We start from the raw sequence: 18324 nt of genomic DNA, 5'->3' as shown, positions 1-18324 counted from the left end.
CGTAATTAGTACTAACCTTGAAGTACTAACAGCTAGAATCACCTCTTTAAATCAGGTGATGGTCTTAGTACGGTCTGAGATGCTTTTCACATACACTCAGGGAAACTTCGCTTCTAAAAACCTGCCATGACTCAATTCTCCCAATCTCACCTGTGTCCTTCCGTCGACACTGGATGACCCACTGGAGGGAAGCCCTTACCCTGTAAGGCATCTATTAATTGACATGTTTTTCCTGCTGGCAGGTTGATCACGCCCTGTACACACTGATCCCATGAATCATGGACATTGGCAGCGTGAATGTCCACACACGTATCACTCTAAATTTAATACTTTAGAAAAACAAACAACTTGAGGATAAAATTAATAGAGTATAAACCATTACTCTTCCTTTCTGTTTTTTTCTTTATGAATAAATATTCTAGGACAGTAATTTAAAAATTATAGACATGCTTTTTTTAATGCAGAGAATTGCCAAGTTGGCGTCTTATCTGAGCAGGTGCTAAATGAATTAGCAAGAAGACAGCCTAGATAGTATCCTGGCCTGTGACTGGTTCTCCAATTGGGTAGAAGGAATACTTGGTTTTATCTTTAAATGTCAAGGAAAAAAGCAGTGACTGCCTAGTGTTAGGACAGGATCCCAGTATTGAGTTTTAATTACTAATTCTACCCAGTGACTCTAGGTGTGAGCAGATCCATGAATGGAAATCAGACGGGCTTAAGACTTAGCCAAATAACAGAAAAAGCGGAAGGAAGCCAAAGACAGGAAAGTGTATCAGAAACAACACATTACTATTAAATCATAGAGTGGTGGTCTGAAAATCAGGGAGTGTGCCGAGAGGAGAAGCAGATAGGGTTCTCTTTGTCTGAATGGCACGCAGACAAACAGCTTTGAAGAACAACCATCTAGTGGTAGCAATTAGGAGAACATGGAAAATTTATCAGCCTTGACAAAGTTAACAGCATTTACGTGATACCACTGGGAATGTGGTTCCATGTAAATAAATTTTCCATATAACTCATCAAGAGTCAGCACTTCAGTGTGGCAATTGGTGGGCATCTTTCTAAAATAGACTTTGCTGCTTTTTAAGCAATGCTATGAAGTAGTGTGATGTGGAGAAAATCATACTGGTCTAGAGGTCTAAAGCCCAAGCTCCAGGTCTGACCCTCTTGCTGTTATCATCCCCCCACACGCACCCCGAGGCATGGGAGGGGCTCAGCCCCTGTGCTTTGCCGCTGGGTTGAGTCAGAGGCCTCGCTCTGACTCTGAAGTTCATTTTTACAACCTGGCCTTTTTTTGGTGGGTGATTAGAGAATTTGCATGATGGCATCAGGAGCACTCCTGCAGTGTGAGCCTTCAGGATGTGGGAGCTGTAGCCCCAGGTTGAGACTGGACCATCTGTGCTTCTCCACACTGGCAGCCGTCCTGTCTTCCCCAAGCCCGTGGGCCCCCTCCTCTCCGAATGGCCTCTCCCCATTGCTGTTTGCCCTGGGCTTTCAGACCTAGAGCACGGGTGTCTGAGTGGGAACCCCAGTCGCCTTTGGGGGGATGGCCTCCAAAAGCTCCGTGTGACTGAGTCAGAGGCCCTTTTCACGTGATGGCTGGGCCTTGGCTTTCGGTGGAATAATGGAGGCCGCAGGATGAGTGACGTGTAGATTGGTGGCGTTACGATGTCGCACGTACGCGCTGGAAAGTGCCGTTGCTCCGGTTGTTGATCGGCCTTGTGTCAGGCGACCCCAGCTCACAAGAAGGAAGTTCGTGTGGGTTTGATCCAGGACCTCAACATAGAAACCACTGCACACACGTTTGTGGGTGATGGTCTCCGGACCACGGTGGGCAAACGTGTGCCAGTCAAAGGCAATTTTTTTTAATTTTATTTTTATTTATTTATTTGATAGAGATCACAAGTAGGCAGAGAGGCAGGCTCCCTGCTGAGCAGAGAGCCCGCTGCGGTGCTCGATCCCAGGACCCTGGGATCACGACCCGAGCTGAAGGAAGAGGCTTTAACCCACTGAGCCACCCAGGCACCCCCCGAAGGCAATTTTTGAGGGTGAAACCAGCATTTCTAACTGAAAGTGGGGGACAGTGTGATATAGCAGAGAAGCACGGAAATATGTAAGTGTACAAGTGCCCAGAGTGTGATTGGAAGGACTCGACCCCACCAGGCAGGTGTTAGACCCCAGAGAGGATGAGGGCCATTGTAAGGGCACCAGGACTGGGGCAGTGGGTCCAGGAGGGCTGCAATATTTTTCTTAAGATTTTATTTATTGAGAGAGAGACAGAGAGCAGGGAGGGGCAAAGGGAGAGGGAGAAAGAATCTGAAGCAGACTCCACACTGAGCACAGAGCCTGATGCGGGGCGCGATCCCACGACTGCAAGATCATGGGCTGAGCCGAATCCAAGAGTCAGACACTCAATGGACTGAACCACCCAGGCGCCCCTGTTTTAGTTTTTAAGTAGTGAATGGGTTTATCTATGATTTTCTTTTTTTTTTTTTTAAGATTTATTTATTTATTTATTTATTTGACAGATCACAAGCAGGCAGAGAGGCAGGCAGAGAGAGAGGAGGAAGCAGGCTCCCTGCTGAGCAAGGAGCCCGACGTGGGGCTCGATCCCAGGACCCCAAGATCATGACCTGAGCCGTAGGCAGAGGCTTAACCCACTGAGGCACCCACGTGCCCCAATCTATGATTTCCTTAATGAAAATTTAACTTCATAGCCAAAGGCTTTGTTCCGCCGTGCCCAGCGGTCGCTCAGCGCAGGGGTGGCTCACCGCTGTGGCGGGAGGCCGTGGGGTGAGCGGACGGAGCGCGGTATGGAGCGCGGTGAGCACGGCCCGTCCCCGGCAGGCGCTGGGTAGGTGCCGGTCGTCCACGCACAGCTCCGCCGTCACCTGCCCCAGGTTCCGAGGTGTCCATGCCCGGTCACGCCTTCAGCTAGTCAGCCTCAGATACCGGACGCTCCGGCAGCGAAGGGGGAGTGGTGCCCGAAAACTCAGAATGCGGACATCCGCTCGGGGTGGTTCTGCCTCCAGAGAGGTCAGGCCCCTGCCTGTGTCTTTGCCAAGTGAGTGAAACAATAAGGTTTTTGGATTTCGGAACTGCTGGGACTCTGGAATCATGACTATGGGATCGTGGACCTTCTAACCATCCGAACTCTCTTTGGAGACGGCCTCAGCACGATCCGTCGTCTGCCTCAGGGCGAGAGGCCTGTGCACCTGTGATCCTCAGCAGAGGAGAGACGAGGCATCTGCCTGGCAGGGCCCCTCCTTCCCCCTCACTTGCCTACCGGGTGGGGTTTAGGACCAGAGCAGCTGGAGTGTAGTTTGGCCCGCATCCTCTGGCAGAAGCCCTGGGGCTCACAGAACCACCTGGCTTGGAGCAATCCCAGCCTCAACATCTCTCTAGTCGTGGGTTCAAATCCGGCTCTGCCACTCGAGAGCTGTGTCCTCTGGGCCAGGTACTTGTGCTTCCTTTGCCTCAGCTGCCCCACCTGCACAAGAGGGATAATAATACCACTGCCCCATAACGAGCTTGAAAGAATTAAATCCTTCTAGCTTTCAAAATTCCTGCTCGGCTCCTGTGGGCTGAGGCAAGCCTCTGGCCCCGTGGCCGCTTCCTCTTCCCTGAGCCACAGCCACAGGCCACTGTGAAACTACCTCCCAGAGAAGCCTCTGTGGCCTTCATGCCTGGTTACCTGTCCTGGTTGCAGAAGTCACCCCTGAGGTCACTTTCTTACCAGCTGCAGACGCGGCCACCGGCTGCCTACTGTGCTCTTTTCTTTTTGTTGAAAATGATCAATTTCTCTAAGGTTCATCTATAATCCTCCTAGGTCCTGGGCTGTTGGTCAGATTTTTAATTTGCATGGTGCTGCTCCGTTATGTACTTGTCAGAAGAGAGATCGTTAGGCTTCCGTAATGTGGCCACTCTGCACATTATCCGAACTAGAAAGCCATCGCTGGGCTTTCTCCGAGGCCGGTAGTCCAGCAAGTGCTTTATGGCTTTGTCGTAAATGTAAGTAAGTGCTGGGCATCATAAAACTTCATCCTTCCCTACAGGCACCCTCTGGGCTCAGGCCGTTCTGGAACCCCTGAGGGGGCAATGCAAGAACCGTGTGACCCAAGATGCTGTCACCTGTGCACCCTCTGGGCTGCGCGCGTGAGTTTCCTTAGCCATACCCCCCAGGTTAGGGATGTGGATTCTGAGTCCGACTGCCTGCGTGCAGTTAAGCCCTGCTAATTAACAGCTCTGGCATCTAGACAATGTACTCTAACTTTCTGTGCCTGATTGTTCTCATCTGTAAAATGGGGGTAATACCATGACCCGTCACAAGCTGGAAAGTATTCAGTACATGGGAAACGTGCACAAGAGGGCCCGGTGGTTGTAAATCCATTTCTGGGGAAGGCAGTTCGTGATACTCTTGGCCACCGGAAGTGGGGCCGGGTGGCTAATGGGAGTCGGCCCTTATTCTTGTGTCCAAGTCTTCTGGGAGAGCACCCTGTCATCACTGCAGTTCCTTCTGGTCAGGTGGCTGCAGCTCATTTGACTCCCTGGAGCTCAGGAGCCTCCACCACCTGGGCCCTGCCTCTCTCCCTCTTCTCCTCTCTTCTCATCCAGCATCCCCGTTCTACCCGCTTGCAGCCTCCCAGACACATGCCACTTCATGGCCCTGTGCCTCTTCTTGGGGTCCTGTCCCCAAACACCCCACAGTGTGCACCTGCTCATCTCCCGAGAAGCACAAGCATACTGCCACCCTACAAAGTCTCCCCAGCACCCCTTCTTTTTTTTTTTTTAACTTAATTTTATTTATTTATTTGAGAGAGAAACAGAGTGAGAGAGCATGAGAGGGGAGGTCAGAGGGAGAAGCAGACTCCCCATGGAGCTGGGAGCCTGATGTGGGACTTGATCCCAGGACTCCGGGATCATGACCTGAGCTGAAGGCAGTCGCCCAACCAACTGAGCCACCCAGGTGCCCCCCCCCCCAGCACCCCTTCTAACAACAGCCCACTCTAGTTCTTGGCCCCAGTGTGTCCCATACTGTACAGACTTCTCTCCGGATCACTTGTAAATCACGTATGTTTTCTTCCTTCAGTTGTCTGCCTATTTACGTATAGAGATTCCCTCCGACGCTGGAGGACTCTTAGCTTGAGGTCAGCGATGTGGCCACGTGGGATGCTTCAACGCATATTGGATAAAAATAATTTGGGGACAGAATGTCTGAGCTCCAGAAGAGGCCCGCACCCACTTCTTAAATCCGAAGATCATGGCATGCCTTTGCAAATGGTGCTGTCCTTGAACCCTCTTCTACAAGCTTTGCAGTTCTCAAAGATCCTCTAGGAAGAGACTTGCTCGTTGTCATTTCTCATAAGGGCTGTTTATTTTTCCTTATCGATTTTTAGTTATCCGAAGTCTGGTGTCTTGAGGCACGATTTGGGGGCAACAGAAATGAGTGATAGAGGGTAACAGGGCCATCATGAGTAGGGCAACGTCTCTGAGACCCACGAGCCCATGTGCCCCCACACCACACAGCACCCTGGTCTCCATCTGTGGCTCTGAAACCTGGGAGGAGGAGCCTCTTCTCCTGAAGGACCAGGGCTGTGTGGGTCCTGGAAGGATTTAACGCCTAGATTGATGGGATTTCGGTGGCCAAACATTGGCTTTTTCTGCAAAGGGCAGGGCTTTCCCTTGAAGACAAAGTGACATCAACTAGACATCGCTTTGTAGTTCCCTGGAACTAACACTCACCTCCCATTCGAGGGCTCAAAACTGTTCACAGAGCATGTCACGACAGTTGTCCCCACCTAGTCCCACCCTGTCGGCAAAGCTTCGGGTAAACAGAGGAAGAGGACCTCAGCTTGTGGGGGGGGACATGAAAACCCGTGTTCTGGTGGATGATGTTCCTTGCTTGTTTACTTGCTCTGTGCCAACAGTGCTGGGCACCTGGGGATCCTGGCCCCCCAGGGGTGGAGGTGAGCTGCACGTCTCCTAGCTTCTGCCTCCCCAGTTCTGGGCCCTGTTCTTCCTGCATCGCGCTCTGTTATGGTATTGACTTTCAAATTCCGTTCCCTGCTGTGGAGTTTGGTCCATAAACATTTGATGTAAATTATGGTAAATTACTTTTAAAAGGACCCAAACTTTCTCCTGCTGTAGACCATATTTTACACTTCAGAGACTACCTGCAAAACATCTTGTGCTATCAGAGGACTATATGAGCTGGTTTTCTGAGATGCCTTTTAAAAAGATTCTCCCCAAGTAGCTAAGTATATTGGACCACCTGTGACAGTGCCTGGCTGAGGAAGACAACAGCTCTGTGCTGCTGTTGGCAATGGGGCGCCCTGTCAAAAGGGCACCCCGAAGTCCAGGCAGCTCACAGGTCCATTATTGAGGCCACAGCCCTGCAGAGCCTCCTTGGGCCCAGTAGTCAAGGGCTGTGGCAGATGGCCTGCCACGGTGGGGCTGTCCTATGGGGCATCTGGAAATTGGGGATGCTTCTGGGCTGGCCTGGGGCTCTCTATCCAGCCTCCCCAGTGTTGTTTATAGAAGCACTCCCATCCACCCCAGAGTGTCCTGCCATTGCCCAACGGTGTGATGAGCGCACAGCAGTGCGGCTGCTCGGAATGGCCGCTGCCAGGAGGGCTCCGCCCAAATAGGACCTAAAATCTGCCGTCAGAGGAGCAGCGGAACCCACCTCTCAGTGCTCAGTAACTTGATCAGACTGTTTAGAGAAAGTACAACATAGAAAATGAGCTTGATTTCATAGTTGTGTGTGGGATCCTGCATGAGCAAATGGAAGATTCACAGTGGGGCTTCTGGAATACTTTAATTAGAGGCTCTCTGGATCCGGCAAGGCTGCCAGCGTTAGCTCTAGTGCTAACTTCTTAGCAACATCAGTCAGGACTCCTTGATACTATGTAACTGACACTGCGATCACTAGAGCCCAGGCTGGATGGAACAACTTGCGCTTCCCTCCCTGTTAGGGGTGCCCTCTCGCCTCTTGGAAAGTTCAGAGGGAACATGACCATACCTATTCCTGCACGAGTTGCCCAGGGGTGCTCGAGCACGTGGCAGTTGAGGGGTTAACCAGAGACCTCGCCGGTCCGCAAAGTCTAGAATGGTGATTAATATTGGCCAGAAAAATTGGGCTGACCCCCTTCTTCAACCGGGCACCCTGTTCTCTTTGATCGACTTGTAAATACCGTCATAAAAGTAAGCTGATAAAATGCACTGAGAGTAAAATGCTGGTGGGTTTTTTGTTTTTTGGTTTTTTTTTAACTGGGACTCCTCACAAGATCTCATCCTAACACAAACAAGGACTTTGTTGCTAATAAAACTTGAGACAGTGGGTTGGGCCACTGCCTTCGGCTCAGGTCATGATCCCAGGGTCCTGGGATCGAGTCCCGCATCGGGCTCTCTGCTCAGCAGGGAGCCTGCTTCCCTTCCTCTCTCTCTGCCTGCCTCTCTGCCTACTTGTGATCTCTGTCAAATAAATAAATAAAATCTTTAAAAAAAAAACAAAAACTTGAGACCTGCTGTGTTCTGTGGTCTCATCTCAGAGAGATGGAGCATGCAGTTAGCGGGAAGATGAAAATAATTCTATCGGTAAGTCCTGTGAAAGCCTTCAAACATTTGAAAACTGAAGGTAACTGTCTGGTTGCTCACGTCGGGCATTTTTAAAAACTTAATCCTTCTATTAATATTTGGTCTTTGTAACAAAATAGAACAGAAGCAGCCCTTCAACAAACTGCTTAAACCTGCTGAAGAGATTCATAGTTAGGGACAAGTTTACACTGATTTCTTGACACGATGGGTAGGATTGTTGTTCCCATCTGCCACATTTTGAAAATCATTGTTTTTATACCTTCTCAAAAAAATTTAGACCCCTTCACCTGCCCATAGTTTTGCTTCTCTGACTCAGCTCATGACAGCCCTGAGCAGTCAATGGCCTCTGCTTCCCATGGGTGGAAACTGAATGCTACCATCTGTGAAGCTTCCCAGCCCAGGACAGTGGCTGTGGCTTTTTGTTTTTCTGGTTTTTGTAATGATTTTATTTATTTGCTTGTCAGAGAGAGCACAAGAAGGGGGAGTGGCAGACAGAGGGAGAAGCAGGCTCCCCCGCCAAGCAAGGAGCCCGACGCGGGGCTTGATCCCAGGGCCAGGGATCATGAGCTGAGCTGAAGGCAGACACTTAACAGACTGAGCCGCCCAGGCGCCCCGAGGCTGTGTGTTTTGATTCCCTACAGAACCGAAGACCTTCACCCATTTCCCTTTGTGTCTTTGAAGGGTCTTCCCCGAGTCCCTGCGGTGGCTGATGGCTACCCAGCAGTTTGAGGCTGCCAAGAAGCTCATCCTGCACTTCACGCAGAAGAACTGCATGAACCCCGAGAGTGACATCAAAGGTGTGATGCCTGGTGAGTCGCGCTCACTTTGCCCCACAACCCCACCCTAATCAGGAGAGGTGCCCCCGTCCCAGACAAAGAGTCCCCACGATCTTCCAAGCAGCTGCCTTCGCCGTTGAAGTTTCCATCCCAGTTGGTCTGCAGCTGGACCGGGAATGTGACAGGAATTAAACTCTGTCCACCTTCCAGGTGTTGGATTCAAGTCTAAGGCGCCGTGGTGCCCCACCTAGCCTGTCCAGACCCAGACGTGAGGCACAAGCCTAATGCATACCTCGTCATCTGGGAATATTTGGGAAGGGCCCAGCCTGAGTCTGGTCCACAGCCAAGCCTGCCAGCCAGGTTTATACACCCGCAGAGCCCTGGCATGGGGCGATCTTGGTCCATAATGCCTCTGTCTTCCCAGGGTGGACCTTCAGGGATGCCACTGTCTGTTTCTGTCATGACCTCTTTTTGGGGCACCTAAAGAAGTAGGAAAGTGAAGTCTTTCTGTAGAGTAGTTCAGATCCATTTTATTATTTATATTATTATTTTTTAAGATTTTATTTACATTCAAGTTAGTTAACATACTATGTATTACTCGTGTCGGGGATCGGAACCATCAAACACGTGTGTATCAAGAGCGTTACCAGAAGCTAGATCAGGGCTTTCAGGCTGGGGATCTGTCAGTATCACCAGGAAGTTGTTAAAAATCCATGTTCCCGCTGCCCTCCCTTGTACTCAGAGATTCTGCTCCAGCAGATTTGGAGTAAGTTCTGAGAAATTGCACCGTTAATAAGCACTGGAAGAAGCTCTGCTGGACATGCCCTTTGAAGGTCCCAGGAAAGCCAACCCCAGGCTCTGACCCACGGCAACAATCCGCCAGTACTGTTGTTATAAATGTCCCAGGAAAATGCTCTGTGGGCCCTGCCCAAGAGAGACTATGTGCATCCCCCACCCCCCACCATAATCTGGATTTCTGTCCAGCAGATATTTACTAAATACCCACGGTGTACCAGGCACTGTTCTAGAGCAGAAGGAAACCAGCAAAGCTTTGTTTCTTCCGTGCAGCTTACAGGCAAGAAGGGGAAGGCACACAGGGAACAATGGAATGTACGGTCCATCAGGAGAGATGCATGCTGTCAGAAAATTCCGCAGAGCGGAGAGATAGAGGGTGGTGGCGAGGGCTCACAGACGCTTGGGGGAGCCGGGCTGCAAGGACAGAGGTGAGCAGAGACCTAACCGAGGTAGGAGAATAAACGCATCACAGCTCCATTCACAACAGGGAAGGAACACAGCGGGAAAATCACGCTAGCCAGGAAGGGCTTCTGGAACCGTCTGTCCCGTGGTTCCTAGACAGGCTTTTCAGCGGACTGCTGATTCAGACCTAGGGTTCACAGTCAACAGAAGTCCTCAGATGCTGCTGCTTGACCAGGATGGCGTCCGTGTCCTGGCCTGGACCCCGACCTGGGAGATGGACACAGAAAGGCTGGGCTGCCCCCACCTGTGGGGTTGGCATGGTCTGCCTGGCACCCGGCACAGGCTGAAAGCCTCAGGAAGCCTGGAGCCCTTGCTCTACTGGAATAAAGAAGCCCATGAGCCAGGTCTGCTTTTCATGAAGAGTACTGAGTGCCAGTGCTGTGCAAAGGGGCACCTGGGTTCCTTTTTATCCAGTGACAATGAGAATAGGATGATATTCACATGGTGCTTGTATGTCAATCACTTTCCCAAATGATTTGCAAATACTAACTTAATATTTAATACTAAGTGCTTTATATGTATTCACTCAGAATACTTCACAACAGCCTTACGAGAGAGGTGCTGTAATTATCCTGAATTGCGGATGAGGAGACTGAGGCACAGAGAGGTGAATTATCTAGTTGAAGGTCACACAGCTAGTGAGTAGTTGAGCTGGGACTTGAACTCCGGAAGTCCAGCAGAAGCAGCTCCACTCTGCTGCTCTGCAAGAGGAGGGGGAGCTCACAGACAGAGACACCACTGTCACTGGAGAGAACGGGCCTTGAATTAACTTCCCCTTTGGGGGCCATTGTTTGCTCATTTCAGAAAGTCCACGCCATCTTCCCAAACTTTCCCAGCCCCGTTCATTAGCTGGTTAATGCTCTTAAGTCCTACAGTATAATCTGTTTCTGGCGTTTCCCTAATGGAATCACCGCATTCCATTTCTTTCTGGTTAAAATACTGTCTGGGAAAATCTTGTTTTCTCAATTCTAATTATACTGCTTCATTTTCCTCCTATTTTTGGAAAGTGGTAGGAAATCTTTTTTTCCTTTCTTTGCTTCTGATATTTGTGGCAGTCCCTGCAGAAGGCTGACACGTGGGACATTGCCCGCCCCGGGAGGGTAGTCATGGCCCTCACTGCTGGGGACACACGGTTCGCATCTGTCTCAGACCTCTGCTCACTCCCCTCTGTCAAACGCATTGATGCCAGTGCCAGGGGAAGGCAGGTGTCCCATTCATTGGAATTGGCCACTTCCAACTTTCAGAGAATGCTTTCTTCTGCTTGGAATCTTCTTCCCAACACCTCATCTCATCCACCTACCAATCCCTGTCCCTTATCTGGTCTACCTGCCTTGTCTCCCTCTCGCTGCCCCTCCCCTCACACTGCTGGCTCGGAAATCCCTCGGAAATCCCAGGGCTAGATCCCCATGACCTTCAGTGAAGCCGCTCTGGGACCCTGTCTCACAGGGTCTACTTGCCTTTCAAAGACTCTGCAGCCTGCATTAGGCTCTCAGAATGCACCTCTGGCCTCCCCTCAGCAGGGCCGTCCCCACCCCAGGTCTTCCTGGGAGACACACTGCACCCGCATCGCTTCTTGACAGAGACTTGGTGAGGTCAATCATCACATCACCCACGTTTGACAAATGGGGCAGCGGGACCCAGACAGGCTAAGTGTTGGGGAGCACTGCCGCCTGCTGCTGATGTCACTCCATGTGGAAGGAACAAGCCCTGTGCAGGGAGCGGGTGTCCTCTGTCCTCAGGCATCAGGCCCTCTCTGGGCAGCGCCCCCCGAGAAGCCCGGCAGGCCCAGCATTGGTGGGATGGGAGATGGCGAGTCCCCCCGTCAGCCCCCCGTGGGGCTTCACTCAGCCCTTTTCCGTGATTGAGCTTGGATTCTGCCCTCTCCTGCCCCACTTCGTCTGGTCAGTCTGGTCAGAAACCGAGGTGAGAAGGAGATCTGTGCATCCAGCCACCACTGCGTCCCCAGGGTTAGGTCACTTGCCCAGCCCCAGCACTAGCAAGTGAGGACACGGAGGCTAGCCCGGCCGGCTGACTCCAGGGCCCTGCTGCTAACCCCACTAGCTGCTGACTCCTCCTCCCCCGGGCTTCAGGCCAGCAGCGGCCACGTGCCATGACAGGCAAGTACAGAGGTCAGCGCTGCTGGGTCACTTGTCAAAATGTGGGGTAGATTTTAAAGAGGGAGCTATCTGAGGTGACTGATAAGATCCCTGGAGGCGTTCTCCGAGGCTTGCTCTGGAACCACTGATCCTAATGGCCAGGTGCCGGCATCGCTAAAGCCCCACCTGCGGGGGGAGGGGCAGCGCGGAAGAGACAGCAGGTGCTTTCTGGGCTTCTGAGCTCGGGCTTCTCCTGGGCTCCCGGCCTCAGAGCTGCTGCCTTGGAGCCTGTAGGGAGTGCTTTTTGGAATGGTTCTGGCAGCCAAGGGGGCTGCAGCTCCTCCTGGTGCTCCTCCTGCTTCTCCTCCTGCCCCTCCTCCTGCTTCTCCTCCTGCCCCTCCTCCTGCTACTGCTGCTCCTCCTCCTCCTGCCCCTCCTACTCCTCCTCGTGCTCCTCCTCCTCCGGCTCCTCCTGCTCCTTTTCTTCCTCCTCCTGCTGCTCCTCTGCCTGCTCCTGCTCCTCTTCCTCCTCCTCCTGCTCCTCCTCCTGCTGCTGCTCCTCCAGCTGCTCCTCCTGCTACTGCTGCTCCTCCGGCTCCTCCTCTCTCTCCTGCTGCTCCACCTCCTCCCCCTACAGTTGCTTCTCTTCCTCGTGCTCCTGCTCCTCTTCCTTCTCTCCCGCTTCTCTTTTTCCGTTTCCATAACGGGTGTTTCTCCAGCGTCCGCAGGAACGTGTTAGCAGTGCACACAAGTATAAGAGCAAAGCCAGTTGCTCTCACCCCACTCCCAACAAATGCAAATATTGTCTCTGTGTTTTCCCTGCATCTCTGAGGCTTGAGTGACCTGCCACTGCCTTCTCCTTCTCTGTGCTGTCCTGGAGAAGCATGGTTGACCCCTCCCCTGGATCTCTTCAGTTTGTTGAGGTCATGACTGCTGTGTGTCTGCAGGGACACGTCTCCTTCTGCAGCTGGTGGGGTGAGGGGGAACGCCAGAACCGCCTGGGTCAGCCATAGCACTGGCCAGAAAGGGTGCCTGCTCACCAGGTCTATGCGGGGCTACACCCGCTTCCTTTGGTCCTTGTAATGATGCTCCAAGACGGGGCACTGCCCCACTTACCAGCCGAGGAACAGAGGCCCAGAGCAGCCTTCCCAAGGAAGCTCAACAAAAACAATGAGCACTGGGATCCTGCCAGGTGTGTCAGACCCCTTGCTGCATCACAGGTGAGGCTGTGACCTGACAGGTCCAGCTGAAATGTGCCAGGGGGTGGGGGGGGTGGGGACAGGGCACGACAGTGGGTCAGAAAGCTTGGGAAGAGAATGAGGGAGAGGAAATGCTTCTAACAGTCCCATCCTTGGTGGTTCAGAGTCTGACCAATTTGCATCCCCTCTGTACTCCTGTGCAGCCACGTCCAAGGACTCGAGGACATCCCCACTTTCGGTCTGATGACCGGAGAGATGGAAAAAGTCCTCTGATGGTTCTTACGACTCAGAGCTGGGGGATTTTGTCCCAGAGACACAGACTTCATGCTGAGGAAGTTTTATGTTGTGGTTAATAGGCCAGTGATGTGTATAACAGAAACAACATATCAATAGCCCCAGACAGGTTAATTTCATTCTGTTTAGAATAATGCAGTTACCTCTGTAGATTGTGGTCAGTTCTGTAGACCGTGGGCTCTCCAGTTTAATGTTATTTAAAAAAACAACAGCACCAACAAAACCCACCACTCAGGTCAGTCAGAGTTGCTGTGGTTTCTTTAAACATCTGTTTCAGACAATAATGTATTAGCAATTAGGTGTGGGCCACGTTACAAAAAAAAAAAAAATTTATATGAACATTCTAACAGCCATTTTCTTCTTGGGCAATTTCAATGGTGAACAAGTGTGGCTACTGTAGTTGATTCCTAATGAGTTTGATTTTTTTTTTTAAGATTTTATTTATTTGAGAGAGAGAAAGTATGAGCCAGGGTGGTGGGGGAGAGGGAGAAGCAGAGAGATAGGAAGAAGCAGACACACCACCGAGCAGGAAGCCCACCATGGGGTTCGATCCCAGCACCCCGGGATCATGACCTGAGCCAAAGGCAAATCATTAACCAACTGAGCCAGCCAGGTACACCCCTCCTGCCCCCCACCCTCTGCTGATAACTTTTATAACAGTGAAGATACTCAGACCATATGATCAAACTGGTTAACAGTAACCATACTATTTCCATGTTCTTTAAAAGTTCTGTAGTATTTTAACCAAGGGGAAAGGATGTTTGTAAATCAAATTAGCCTATGTTTGCAGAGGGGAAAATAAAGGTTCAGAAGACCTTGGGAGCTGGGGGGAATCCATGGATAGACAGCTGAAGTGCTAGCTGTTCTGGCTTGTGCACAGACCTCAATTTTGCATCTAAATAGGGGAAGGAAGAAAGTTCTGGAAACTCAGGTGGCATGGCATCCCTCAGACATCAAAAGACTTTTCCTTCTCCCTTCAATGCCCCAGCTGGTGACACTGATCCCCCCTCCAAAAAAAAAAAAAAAAAAAAAAAGTTGTTTAAATAAGTAGCTATTAAGTCCTCATGGTTAAGCTACATATTTTCCTTCCAAACTAATAAAGTTTGTGTCCCTTCGGCCATGGGATGGCAGGCAGGAGGTATAAGAGGAGAGTTGAAGTGGGGACGTCCAGGGGTGGGAATGGCCCTAAGGAATACCAGAGAGCACTTCAGTAGCTCAGTCCCCTTTGTACACACTGCTCTAGGGTCTCTCCTGAGGCAGTTCTCTTTCTTCCAAGCTTGGAAGCCTTCCTCAGTAGACTGGGCCTTCCCACCCATACTGCTGCTTTTGGTTGGTTGGTTTGGTTTTCTTAGTCAACTTATTTTGGACTATTTTTAGGTTTACAGAAAAGTCGCAAACCTAGTACAGAATTTCTGAATCCCCTGCACTCCGTGTCCCCTATTGTTAATGTATTACCATAGGACCTTTGTCTCACTTGAGAAACTGCCACTGGTACTGCATGGCTAACTGACCCCAGCCTCTCCCTGGATGTCACCAGTCTCTCCATTAATGACTTCCTGTCCCAGGATCCCATCCAGGATCACACTTCATGGTGACGCCTCCCTAGCCTCCTTGGGTCTGTGCCTTATTTCTCGTGGCCTTGACCGTCTTGAGGAGCACCGGCCACCCAACAGTGGGTCAGGTCTCCTTTTCCTTTTTGAGCTCAAGAGTAGAGAATGACTCCCTGAGGACCCACAGGGAGGGGCCTCGGAGGCTGAATGTGAGACATTTCTGCTCCCAGAAGCACAGGGAGACCTTGAAGGCTGGGGCATTTCCTTGTTTTGACCTTCCCTGTGAAAGTGCTACGTCAACACCCAGGCTTCCGCAAACCGCTTAACCCTGTGAATGTGGGGTTGGAGTCTGTTGGGAGTCTGTTCAGAACGGCTTTCAGAGCTAGTCTGAGCCTCACGAGAAACTCTTTTTCATAACCTTGGAGTTGGTCACATCACTGAGCAAAACACTGTCTGTCTTGCTCAGGTTGCAAACAATTTTGTTCACTAAGACGTACACATACACATGTGTGCATACGCTTATGTCTGCCCTTCTGTGCACATGTGTGCACTCACGCGTGTAGTTCTCTTTTGGAGATCGCTGCCCACGAAGTTAGGGATCTTGAGCTTCTCCTGGCCTCTGAGCAGCGGGTGAGGCAGACAGATCAGACCCTAGACGGGAAGGAACTGCTTATTTTCACATGGCCAGAACCTGACCGGTGCCTCCGTAACCTAGAATGTCACTGAGTTTTGAGCTCAGGCAGAGCGGAGTGAGTCTGCCCTGATGGCTTATTTGTGCGGATCCTGTCTCTCTGGTGAGAAAGGTTTTACAGTGGCAAGGGACACAGATGGCGTGCTGTGGCTCCCTTCCAGCCCTACGAGGAAATTTGAAGTACAAAGCTAATGTCTCTGTGGACACGTTTTCTAACCTGAGGGCCAGACCCTGTCTCCTGGCTTAAAGAAAAAAAAATTGTTTCCCTTGTCATGATGCCCACGTCTGGGAACGTGCGTGAGGTCGCCTGTCCGGGGTCCTGCCGAGAGGTCACAGGCTCTCTTTCCCTGCAGAGCTGGAGAAGGAGCTTTCCAGGAGGCCCAAGAAGGTCTGCATCGTGAAAGTGGTGGGAACCCGGAACCTGTGGAAAAACATTGTGGTCCTGTGTGTGAACTCGTGAGTCGCAAGAGGGACATGGAGAGGGGAGGTGTCAGGGAGAGGCTGGGAAGGAGAGGGGCTGGAGGAGAGGGCAGTGGGGCCCTCCTCCTCCCATAGCTAGATCCTGAATTACAGCCACGGGGGGGTCTTTGGCCAGCCCAAAGAGCTTTGCTCTTTACCAAGAGGCCCTGAGTTGAGCCCCAGTATCAGTGTTACCAAGAAGGTCTTTCTCATTTTGACCCACAGCTTAATAACCCCACCCTTCCCTGACCACACAAGGTGGCCTTCACTCAGGGTCAGAGGTCACCTAAGGTGCGGTGGGGTGTTAACCCCCATTTGGTGTTAGAGGCTATGGTGGAAGGGGGCAGTTTCGCACTCAGCTGTGAAAGGCCTCAGGACTGCTGTCCAGGAAAGAGGCCCGTGGTCAAGGCTCTGGTCCAACCATCCCCACAGCTATTTCTATCAAAGCAGCGCCATTTAATCGGTTCTCAATATTGGGGTTCCTACTTATACCCTTGTCCTACATGTGGCAGGACAGAGGCCCTAGGCACACAGTGGGTCAGAGCTGGAGCCCTGATGCCTCAGCCTCCCCGCTCACAGCCAGCTCCGGACCCGGCTACCATGCCACTGTCCAGTCTCAGACAGACACTAGCTAGTTAGGCTAATGGGACCATTAAAAATGGAATGACTTCTCCAACTTTTAGTTCAGGGGAAAAAACACAAATTATGACATAAAGGAGATGGCAAGTTTCCATTTTAATGCTGCTTCTTTGGGGGAAGGAGGATGCCTCTCTCTGACCTTGTTCCCTGCTGTGGTCAGAAGACCGCCTTCCTACCAGAACAAAAAGGTAGATTTCCCTGAGACCCGCGTAGGCTGAGCAGCAGAGAAAGTCATCTGGGATTCCCAGAGAGGAACCAAATCTCACCAGTTGCTTGATGATAAAAGGACGGCACCAGCAGGCCCTCTGCCGAGGATTTCCCACGTGGAAATGAGTTCATTTGGCAAACGGCAGCCTCCTACGGGGGCAGGGGTCTGTTGCCATTGACCTTGATGCATCCTCATGGTGTGATAAAAGCACTTCGATTTCCCCAAAGCACGGAAGAGGGGTTGGGAGAGAAGGAAATTTTTAGCTCTGGGATGGCTGCCGAGGGCTGACATCACCAATGAGCTCTCACGGCTGCCCTCATGGGGCACATGCACCTGCAGCCTCCTGTGGCGGTGGGGGTTGGGGGCCCCAGTGCGTTCAGAATCCCGTTTCCTAGACTGGACTTCTGCCTCCGGCAATCAGGACACACATGTCCCAGCAGGTTTATAGGATTCTCTGGGGGAAGGAAAAAAAGAGGCTTGACCCAGGGCAAAGGAAGGGGAAGAGTGTAAATTAAGAATGGACACAGAGTCTCCAAGACCAGACGTCTTCACCTGGCCTGACTTCTACACCTTTCCCAGGGCATGTGTGTCAGTAGCAACATGGTTAAGTCAGTAGTTCTCCGGACGCATCCCCAAGTTTGCAGAACCCTGAGTGCTGAAGGAAGAGCTGAGGCCCAGACAGGCAGGATGTCTTTGAAGTTGTCGCCTGTCCGCTCAGTAGACTGGGACAAGCTGCTTACCCTCCTTAGGCCTTTTTGCCCATCTGTGAAATGGGTCTGACAGGAGCTCCTAAGTGCCCACATGGGATGAAGTGAGTTGAGGCGTGGGGAGTGCTTTGTCATGGTGGATTTGTTGGCTGGTGTTCGAACAGAAGGCCTCACTGCTTGTGTGGCCCTGCTCTTCTGCTAAAGGGAAGGTGAAGGAGAGCGAGCCCCCCCCACCAAGAGGGGCCCACTCTGGTCATGTCTCTGAAGTCCCTCTGCCTTGCGCCCGGTCGTGCACTCGCTCGTGGTGAGCACATGTCTTCCAGGACATGCTGAGCTGCCACTCTGTGTCCTGGTCACTGAGCCTTCCTGCCTTTGTCCGCCGGCCCACCGCCCCCTTGGCCGTGCGTCCCCACAGGCTGACGGGCTACGGGATCCACCACTGCTTTGCCCGGAGCATGATGGGCCACGAGGTGAAGGTGCCGCTCCTGGAGAATTTCTATGCCGACTACTACACCGTGGCCAGCATCGCCCTGGCGTCCTGCCTGGCCATGTGCTTGGTGGTCAGGCTCCTGGGGCGCAGGGGCGGGCTGCTGCTCTTCATGATTCTCACCGCCCTGGCCTCGCTTCTGCAGCTTGGGCTCCTCAACCGTGAGTGGGTCTGGGGAGTGGATGGGCCGGGGGGGGGGGGGGGCGTGGGGGAGGAGAGCTGGCCCGTGACCAAAGCGTATTGGACAGAGCTGGGTGAGACTGGAGGGAAGTTTTCTGTGACCTGAGCTGTTATTCCAGAATCAACAGCTTGAGGAAAGTGCCTTGGGAAGGACTGGAATGGCCATGGTGACGGCCCTCGATGGA

The 18324-nt window shown here is 51.9% G+C and overlaps 1 protein-coding gene across 2 annotated transcripts in view; it reads left to right on the top strand.

Moving 5' to 3' along the window:
• SLC22A23 (solute carrier family 22 member 23) overlaps window positions 1–18324 on the top strand; it is a 167158-nt gene that overhangs the window by 134082 nt on the left and 14752 nt on the right. For both annotated transcript variants that reach the window (XM_032861479.1, XM_032861480.1), the window contains exons 5-7: window positions 8278–8405; window positions 15813–15915; window positions 17888–18120. In XM_032861479.1, coding sequence (XP_032717370.1) covers window positions 8278–8405; window positions 15813–15915; window positions 17888–18120 — 464 coding nt within the window. The remainder of the gene's footprint in view (window positions 1–8277; window positions 8406–15812; window positions 15916–17887; window positions 18121–18324) is intronic.

This window comes from Lontra canadensis, unplaced genomic scaffold (assembly GCF_010015895.1).
Source record: "Lontra canadensis isolate GAN:19392208 unplaced genomic scaffold, GSC_riverotter_1.0 scaffold21, whole genome shotgun sequence".
In the NCBI taxonomy this organism is placed as follows: domain Eukaryota; kingdom Metazoa; phylum Chordata; class Mammalia; order Carnivora; family Mustelidae; genus Lontra; species Lontra canadensis.
The sequence above is the reverse complement of the archived record's forward strand: the minus strand, read 5'-3'. Positions and strand labels throughout refer to the sequence as shown.